Source organism: Trifolium pratense, linkage group LG2 (genome assembly GCF_020283565.1).
Source record: "Trifolium pratense cultivar HEN17-A07 linkage group LG2, ARS_RC_1.1, whole genome shotgun sequence".
Taxonomy (NCBI): domain Eukaryota; kingdom Viridiplantae; phylum Streptophyta; class Magnoliopsida; order Fabales; family Fabaceae; genus Trifolium; species Trifolium pratense.
Genome location: NC_060060.1, coordinates 10,466,958 through 10,477,395, shown reverse-complemented (window position 1 = coordinate 10,477,395; position 10,438 = coordinate 10,466,958). Strand labels below are relative to the sequence as shown.

General features: G+C 34.3%; 1 protein-coding gene across 1 annotated transcript; it reads right to left on the bottom strand.

Moving 5' to 3' along the window:
• Positions 1 to 470: 470 nt before the first annotated feature.
• LOC123909729 lies at positions 471 to 1,709 on the bottom strand. The gene is made up of 2 exons (XM_045960610.1): positions 1,079 to 1,709; positions 471 to 885 (listed from the first exon to the last, which is right to left on the bottom strand). Exons 1-2 carry the CDS (start codon positions 1,521 to 1,523, stop codon positions 803 to 805), a joined length of 528 nt encoding a protein of 175 aa, XP_045816566.1. The 5' UTR covers positions 1,524 to 1,709; the 3' UTR covers positions 471 to 802.
• Between the last annotated feature and the right edge of the window lie 8,729 nt (positions 1,710 to 10,438).

Genomic DNA, 10,438 nt, shown 5'->3' with positions numbered 1-10,438 from the left:
TGACACAAAACTAAACAATGTTATGTACTCCTACTTCCAGCATCTTATTGTACTACAATAAGGCTTTTTCTAACATGAATAACTGGTTCATGTGATGCACCATGCACAAATCTCGAATAACATTATAAAGAATATGAATTTTTCAAAATCGACCGTTGGATTGAAAGATTATATCATATAGATCATCCATATAAATTTTTAAAAATATTAAAAATCATTTGATATGTTATTGAGATACATAAAAATTAACGGTTTATGAGTTTTATTAAATACCGTTAATTTTGATGAGTCTCAAACTCTCAATAACATATCAAATAATATTCAATTTTTCTAAAAATTTCTATGAATGATCTATATGATATAATCTTTCAATCCAACAATCGATTTTGTATAATTCGTATTCGTTATAATGTTATCCGAAATTTGTGCATGGTGCACCACATGAACCATTGTTCATGTTAGACTTGGCCCTAAAATAATACTATAAAATATAAAAATCTACCACAGTCACAATTTAGACAAGAACAGTACAAAACTAAAAAAACAAAAGCTACCGACAAAATCAAAATAATATCCAATAATAACACCAACTACTATTGGTACCAAAATAATTTGCGTTTGGTTAAACTAATGGCCTTTGGCCGGTTCGGTTTGGTAGTGAATTTTGTCATCATTTATAAACATAAGGTTTTAACTTGTGTGGTTAACTTAATAACCATAGTTTGGTTTTTTCTCCAATTAATCATTCAATAATCACCCATTCATCGTCATCATCATTATCATCACCATCATCATCAATCATTTAGCTTGTAGTTTGACGAACCGCACATCCAACAACCTGTGCCCATTGTTTCAACCTTGCCTTCACCGTTTCCGGATCATCATCTTCATAGCAATAAAAAAATAGATCAGCAAAATTAAACAGCACAGATCTTAAAGTCCGAATCACCGGACTCGGACTCAATCTCCTGAGAACCAGATGGTTAATTAATAAAAAAATAAAAAAAAAAAACTAAATACCTAATTGATTTAGAATGCGAAATAAAAGAGTTTAATGATGATAATAATTATTAATTACCGTTGCCTAATATGGCGATGCGAGGACTATCGATAGGAGAAGGAGTGCCGTCACGATCAGAAGCAGCGGAGGAAGACGGAGTAGTTACGGTGGCAGATTTAGCATTAATAGAATCGTGATAACTTCTGTTAACAGCGTGATAAAGTTCAAGAGCAGGTAAAGTATCAACAAGACGACGATTACTTTCAACTTCAGGTGAAGATTCAAATCCGAATCCTAATTCGATACAAGCTTTAAGTTCATCAACATCTTCGTCGGTTACACTTTTGCTTCTACTACGATTCCTCCAGTGTCCTTTACGACGAAGCCACGCTTCGTCGCGATAAAGATCCGGTGACCACGATCGTTGCTTAAGGAGAGGATTGCCGAGTTCCTTTCTAAGCAACGGTGGACGATTGAAGAGAAAGGCAGGTGGTGGAGACGGCGGACCATTAGAGTCGGACATCGGCGGAGGTCGAGGGACCTCCCGCGATCGGTTAGGGGAAGCTATGGTTAATTAGGTTTTTTTTTTGTGTTTGTTATTTTTTTTGGATTCGGCGGTTTTTGAATGGGAAAGAAGAGCGCAAGCTTTAAGGGTGTGGTGAGGTGGTAGATCAAGTTGAAAACCCTTACCTCTTTTTTATTGGTCCACGTCATGATTACCTTTATTTTTTATTTTTGGCAAAATACTAGAAAGGAAAGAAAAATCTCTTTAATTTATTATATTTATTAATTGATTAATATCAATTTGTTTGGTTCTTTGCTTGGCGTGGAAAAATCGTATATTTGTTTATTTTGTTTACTTAATGGGCCAACGAATGAATGCCACATTCGCACTCTTTGTGGCATAATGAAAGCAAATTTGTGTTTAGTGAGATGATTAATCAGATTGACCATGAAAGAGAATACTAATACGGTAGTTATAGCTTATTGACTAAGGAATTAATACGCGCGAGATCTTGGGTGAAATTTGATCCTGCGTCACGAATATTATTATTAGTTATTATACACGTGAAGTTAGCTAGACTACTTGATTGATGATGATCATGATGATTTTTAAAATTGATTAAATTAGGACATAATGTGTTGAGAAATTTAATTTGTTTGATGAGGTCAAGATTTGTTTTTTCTTTTACAGCTGTTCAAATTGAAGATAAATAAATATCTTTATTACTATTTATACTATTGACAGAATATACGTCCTTTTTGTTTTTAGGGGAGAATATACGACCTTAAGAGTGTGTTTGATTTGCTAAAAGATAAAGGATTGAACAAAACAACTTCTATTTACTGTGTTTGATTTTAAATTTGTTTTTGGTACTGGACAAACTGGGGGCCAAGAGACAGGACAAAAATTGAAATTCTTGTCCCTCACAGAATCCTGGGACAACTTTTTGTCCTCAGCATAACTTGTCTAAAATATCAAAATAACTTTTTGTCCACTAAACATCGTACGACACAAAGTTTGTTCAACACCTTAAACGTTTGTCATGCATTGTTCTGTCATGTACTGTTCTTTCCAATATTTATATTCTATCCAGTAAAGTTTGAATTTTCTATTATATAAACGAAAAATTAAGTTAAGCTCACGTGAAAATAATATTTTATTTATATTTACATTTTTTTTTTGGAATTTTGATATGGTTTTTTATATTTAAAATTAGGAGTAATGTTTTCTTTTTCTTCAAATAGAGATACAAAAAAATTAAAATCATTTAACATGACAAATCTCTATTGAAAAATTTATACGATACAAAGAGGACAAAGGTAGAAATTAAGCTAAGGGGATAAAGATTAGAAAAGTATAATTTAATAAAAATAAATTAAAATGAACAATACATACAAAAAATTATAAGATCAATTGTGAATTTGCATTGGTCAAATTTTTTCATCCGTATCTCATCAAAAAGTTTTTTTTTTACTAAATAAAAGGTATTCATTCATTCAAATTGATAAGAGTACATCGATGCAATACAAATTCAAAATCGCTAAAAACAAAAAGGAAGAATCTAAGAACAAACTCACAGCATCCGTGTTAATAGCATAAAACGGCATATTGCATAAGCCTACATATTTGACTATATTGAAGTTTCCGGAATATTCATGTCTCCGGATCTGTAGCGTTGATGGCACAAAAGTCATTGATTGGATCTGTATTGAATCAACTTTAATTCTTCAACCTGAAACAAATGAACACAGTACCAGGACAGGATAACAATACTCCGTACTAAAGACGGTATAACAATACTCCGCACCAAGACGGACAAATCAAAACAAAGGATGATGAAATCACAAAAACAAACAAAAGAAATACTAAATATATATTTGGAAATCACATTTATTTAATTAAAATAGAAGAAAAACGATTTGGAGGGGTGATTTTAGGCCTAAATTGACCTTAAATCACCCCTCTCTAGTAGATTAAGAAGAAGATAAAAAGTTGTGACAACTAGGATTTGAGGAGAAGTAGTAGTAAGTAGTCTCTCACATCAAAAAGTTAACGGTAGAAAATTAAGCATTTAAGGCCCAATATATATTAAGTTGAAGGTGTGAAAACACAAGAAGGGGGATTGAATTGTGTTTTAGTCAAGTTTAAAACTTTTTCAAGTTCTTAATTTAACTACAACGGCAGCGGATAAATAACACAATAAACACGTTAAGAGAGAGAGAGAGATCACACAAGCAATTTATACTGGTTCCTCTCACAAAACGAGAGTAGTCCAGTCCCCTTGCACTTCCAAGGGATTTCACTATAATCACACAAGATTACACCTGCTCAAGCACACAAGCAAGAGACTTCTCAACAATGCTCAAGCACACAAGCTTAAGACTTCACACTTAAGCACACAAGCTTAAGTTTCCTCAAGTAATAGTAAAGTATATGAAAATATACAAATGCTCTTATATGAACCTAAAGAGAGCAAATACAAATAGTACAGAGTATTTGACTAAAGTGCAGAAACACTTGATAAGAGGTTCAGAGCTTGTATACACAGAATTCAGAGTTTGTTCAGCACACGTTCAATCCTTGATAATTTTTTATGTTGTAGCTGATTCTTCTAGTATATATATCATTAGAAAAGAGTCGTTGTAAAAAGAACCGTTGGAGTTGATAATCTTTTGTCTTCAAGCAGTTTGTCTTGATGCAGTTTGTTTGTATCTAAACTGAGTAAGAGTTTCAGATACTTTGACTACTGCAGAGTGGACTTTCCTTATTCAGCTAACAATTCTGAAGACCCACGTTCTCAAGTGAGGACAGACAGAACAAGAGTAGCTGAACTGATCAGGCTTGAGAGGTCCTTTTCTTCATTGGTAGAAGAGTTGACTTGCAAAGGGAATCTTTACAGCTTTCAAAAAGATCTTCAGAGGTTGATGAAGCTTTAGTCACTCAAGAAGTTCTGAAGACTTCATCCTCTGAAGGTTGTAACTTCTGAAGTCCAACATCTTCTGAGCGCTTATGAACTTCTGAATTCACATCCTCTGAGCTTCACTCAGAGCTTATCTGATGCTTATATCTGCACACTTAAAATAAATTTTTAGTCCTTCCAATTGTTTATTAATACTTTGTTATCATCAAAACCTTTATAGATTTAGGGGCAAACATTTTTAAATCAATTTTGTTCCAACAATCTCCCCCTTTTTGATGATGACAAACATAAGTATTAATTGACAATTGTTGTTAAATTAACTTATCATGTTTCTCTTAGGTTTGTGAGGTTTGCAAGCTCCCCCTAAGATTGATACTTCTTAAAGCCAAAGCTTTAAGTTATATCCATGATATTTAAATTTAGTATAAGATTAAGATAATTTGAAATAAAACAAATTTCATATCTTTCTTCAGAGTGAGAGGTTTGCAAGCTCTCCCCCTAAGTCTCATAAGGGTAAGTTAAAATTGCACTCTTAACTTATCCTTACTTATGAAATTTATTTCAGTTTCAACTAACTTAGTCTCCGCATTGAAATACGTAAAACAACTTAAAAGTAACAACTTTTAACTTAACGGATAAAAGCAAGATAAAAGTGTGGTTTCAGTTTTTGGAACTTATCACTTATCAATTAATGCGTAACTACTCCCCCTTTTGTCATTATCAAAAAGTTAAAAAAATAATTTTATATAACCAAGACAGTCAAAGAAGAGGAGTGGTTGTTACAAAGGTGAATTAATTTCAAAAACAAAAATCAACGCGCTCAAAGGTTTATAAAAGGTGAACGAGTTAACATGCCTGCTTCACGTAAAAACAAGAATAAACGAGTAAAACAAGAGAGATTAGGAATAATGAGAAGGTTTAGTTCACGCATTGCAGAGTTTAGGAGAAAGAAAGAAGACGAAAAACGCGAAAAAGATGAGAAAGATAAAGAAGACAACAAGAAACCACAAGATGCTAAGATAATAATCATCTCATCAGATTCTGAAGCTGAAGAGAATGAAGATGATGCTGACTATGTTGAGTTCTTGGCTGGCTATGTTCCAGAAGAAGAACAAGAAGAAGAAGAAGAAGAGCAAAACCCAGATCCCATAGAAATTTCATCAGATGATGCTGAGGAGAAATCTGAGATTTCTTCTGAGTATTATCCATCTGATTAGGATTAGGTTGTCTTTTTCTTTTTCTTTTTACCAATGTACTCAACATGGTTAGATCATTTAATAAAAATTTTCGTTTTTAAACGCATCTTGTGTTCTTATGTTCTTATTTATCAAAGAAAATTAGCACAAGCAAAACACACAAAAAAAAAAACAAACAAAAAAATATAACAAAAATATAACAAACATATAACAAACCACATAATCAAGAAAAAGAAAAACAGCTTAAAATAAAATTGTTCAGAAGATAATAAGAAAACAAAAAAACTTAAAACAAGTGCATAGAATCCTAGGGTTTCTTAAGGAAAGCTAAGAGTTGGTCAAATTTGTTATTCAGCGATCCCACATTGGAAACTAAACCATCCACCTTGGTTTCCAATGTTTGGTGAGCAGCTCTTTGCCTTTCCAAACCTTCTTGCTGTTCCCTCAGGGCTTCTTGAAAGATCTGCAACTGATCAGCAACCACAGGAGCTTGATCTTGAACCAAAGGCGCTTGTTCTTCAACCAAAGGTGCCTTGCCTTTATCAGAGGATTCACCTTCCTCTAGATAATCAATCATCAGGACATCATCCTGGTTCAGTACATTCAGTACATCCTCTTCTGTGGCATCCTCATGATGTAGCTCATTTGCCAACTGGGCAACTCTAGCAGCAGCTTCTTCCAGACGTTCCTTCTCAACCCTGTGAGCTTCAAGACTCTGAAAAAGCTTGGAATCAATCCAGCAAACCTTGAAAGCAGATAAACGCTGTTCAGCAGCAGCAATGGCTTCAAGCTTAGCACGCTCAGATTCTTCATGATTGAAAGACGTTAACCTCTTCAACTCAGCCCTAGCCAAACTGTCCTTCATGAAGCTTATAACATCCAGATCCCTCTTACCAACAACAGCCTTAATCTCTTTAGCAGCATCATCCAAAGCATTGCAAATCCTTGCCTTAATGCTTGACACTTCTAGGTCCACATCAGAAGGACACACTAAGAACCTGTCCTTTATCTTGGATAATCTAAGTAAGTCATCATGAAACTGAGTGGATAGATTACTAAAAGGGTTAGATGATGAGGGTGAAGGATTGGGAATGGTAGAGAGGTTTGGTGTTTCAGTAGCAGGGTTGTCAATAACAACTTCTGCCTCTGAAGGCTTGGGAGCACAAGTGTGAATACGCTCAGGAGAAGCATGTTCAGCACTTGGGTTAGGATTGGGTTCAGGGGTTGCTTCAGATGATGAGATGTCAGAGGTTGATTCAGGATAAATGTGTTCAGGGGATGGTTCAGGAGATTTGTGTTCAGCTGTTGGTTCAGGAGATTTATGTGGAGAGGGTTGTTTTGTGGGAGAGGTTGGTTCAGTGATTGGAATATGTGATTTTGGTTCAGATGATGGAATGGTAGGTGTTTCTTTTTGTGATTGGGGTTGAGGTGAATGTGGTTTAGGGGGTGATGAAGATTTCTGGGTGAAGGTTTGATTATTCAGAGGGTCTGGACTAAGATGTTTTTCTAGTTCATACAGAGGGTTATCAGAGGTTGGAATGATAGTGGGTTCAGGAAGTATGGTCCTAAGAGGTTTTGTATAACCTATCCCAATTTCAGCTTCATTAAAGACAAACTTAGAAGACTTACCTTTACCTTTAGGAACAGGAACAGGTCTTCTACGAAGTCTTTCAGCCAGTGTATCTTCATCAGACTCAGTCTCATCTTCAGATTCAGACTCTTCAGATGAGCTGTCAACTATAGGCTCTTTGGAAGCTCCTTCAGCAGCCTTGGTTGCAGTTGCTTCATGCTTCTTCTTTGTTCTCTTTTCAGCATCAGCTTGCTCCACCTTAATCCTCTTCTGAGCCAAGAGATCTGGCTTAGGTTGATCAGCTTGAGCAACAGCCTTTCTCTTAGGTCTCCTTGTAGGATTATACAAATTTGCAGGAGCAGGAGGAATCATACTTCTATCAACAACAAATCCTTCTTCTCTGAGCACTTCCAAATAGTCCTGAATGATGTGCTCAGCATCAGCTTCTGAAATAACTGGATATCCATCCACATACAGACGATCTTCAAGTTTAGCAGATAGCTCTTGTGGAGGTGCAACAGGCTTAGATGCAATAAGACGCATCTTAGTAAGGAAACTGACATGTAGAATTTCAGGCGTGAACTTCTTCTCCACAAGTTCTGGGTGAAATTTCTTTAAGTTCTGAACAACGTGACCTTGATGCAGAAGGTCTGACAACAATCTAGGATAAACTATAGTAGTTTTCCTCTGAGATTTACTTGCAAAAATGGCTTCACATATCCTTTCACAGAAGTAATCTCCAAGATTTACCTTCTTTCCTGTCAGAAGGAAATACAGCAGATGACGATGAGTCCAGGAGATTGTATCAGTCCCACCAACTCTTGGACTGATAGCTGCTAAGATGATTTTGAAGAGAACTCTACATTCATCAGTCAATCCCTTTACTTTCCCTTTCAAGGAGAAGTCTGTGCAGATGAGATGCAGAAGATCATCTCTGTATCTTGTATCCTTTTCAAAAACATCTAACTCTATCCCAGAGTTAGGCAGACCAAGAAGAGCATTGAAATGAATGGGCGAGAGACTCATATTCATTCCACAGATGTTAGACCTAATCTGTACACCTGTATATTCCAGCAGACCCATTTCCTTCCTAGTTTTACCCTTCAGACTAGGATCCCTTTCTATTGCAGCAAGCTCTTCCTTGTTAGCTTCATGCTTGTCAAACACCTTTGCTTTCATCCAGAATTTCTTCAGCAAATCTGGGTAGATAGGACCGTTAAGCATGTCGAAGTACTTATCCCAACCTTGAGTGATAAAGTACGGCTTAACGTCGAAACCATTAGCTTTCAAGCCGTCGAAATCTACTATCTTCTCTGACAGAAACGTGAGTTCAGATTCTGGGAATTCCATCTCGTTCCCAACAATCTGAAGGTTCTTGAACAAAAATGGTGGAATCTTAGTTGACGAAGAAGATGAAGGTCCGGCCATTGTTGGAGATTAGGGTAGGGTTTGGAAACTAACGAGAGAGAAAGAAAGTTTGTTGGAGGTTTAGAGAGAAAATGAAAGTGTAGGTTGTGAGAGTGAATAGTGTGCAAGTGTATTGTGTAAGTTTATTTAAATGAATACAGTTAACACGAAAATAGCAAATTTGGGAAGTTACGCTAATTGACAGAAAGTTGAATACCAAAAATCATCATTAACCACCCACTACCTGACACACGTAGACCACGTGCAGAAATTTACTCGGTAACTGCTATTTTAATGGACAACTGTTCAGCAGTGAATACTAAACGTTTCCCACTTAAATAGTTCAGAGCCTCTGAGATATTTAAAATTCTCTATCAGAGTTAGGTACTTCAGAGCTTGTGTTTCAGATGATCTGAATCATAAGTTCTGATATACATAACCTCTTACACTTTAAAAGCCAAAAAAAATTTTCATTCAGAGATTGAAAACATGTTCAGATGTTTCTTTATAAAATCAAATCTTTCAACAGGTAAGGCTTTAGTAAATATGTCAGCCCATTGATTTTCAGTATCAACAAACTTAATATCTAGGGTAAATGATCATTTACCCCCCTGCAAAATAAGGAAATTTTCGTTTACCCCCCTGCACAATTTTTTTTTCTGTTTACCCCCCTGCAAAAAATAGATTCTCTCATTTCGCCCCCTGGGTGTACAACAGGACAAGTGAATGTGCAAATTTGCTGACATGGCTTGTACACATGGAAAAAAATCATTTATATTTATTTTAAAATTCCACGTCAGATATTATTTTTTTCAAAAAATAAAAATAAAATATTTTTTTTCCTACAAAATTTAAAAAACGAATTTTGTTTTTTTTTAAAAAAATTTTAAAAAACATTTCCTAGAAATAACTTTTTTTTTTCGTACAAAATTATTGAGTATTTTTTTCCTAAAATAAAATAAAAAACGAATTTTCTTATTTTACTCCAAAAATAAAGATTTATTTTCAAATCTTTTTGAATTAAAAAAAACAAAATCTTCGCCGTAATCGTTTGCTTCCACCGTCATGATTGTATTCGTCGTCGTCGTCTTCTTCAATCGCCGAAATCATCTTCTACTTCATTATTGTCTTCTGCTTCTTTATATTTTTCTAGTTTTAGGGCAAATGGTTTTGATAGAAGAGGAAAACACCAATAAAACTTGTTTTTCTATTTTATATTTTTTTTGAAAATCTTTTTCTTTTTAATTCAAAGAGAATAACAAAAAATAAAGTTTTATTTTTAAAAAATAAAGATTATGTTTTTTTAATTCAAAAAGTTTAAAAATAAATCTTTAAAATTTTTATTTCGGAAATAAACTTTATTTCGGAGTAAATCTTTATTTTGGGAGCAAAATAAGAAAATTCTTTTTTTTTTTTTTTATTTTGGGAGGAATTTTTTTTTGTTGGAAATTTTTTTAAAATCATTTATATGAAAAAAAATTAATTTTTTTTTGTAGGAATTTTTTAAAAAAATTTTGGGGAAAAAAAACAGAATTTTTTTTTTATTTTGTAGGAAAAAAATTATTTTTTATTTTTTTAAAAAAATATTATCTGACGTGGAATTTAAAAAATAAATATAAATGATTTTTTCCACATGTACAAGCCACGTCAACAGGTTTGCATAGTCACTTGTCCTGTTGTACACCCAGGGGGCGAAATGAGGGAATCTATTTTTTGCAAGGGGGTAAACAGAAAAAAAATCTGTGCAGGGGGGTAAACGAAAATTTGCTTATTTTGCAGGGGGGTAAATGATACCCTAATATCTATAATGCCTCTCTGAACATAATCTCTGATAAAATGG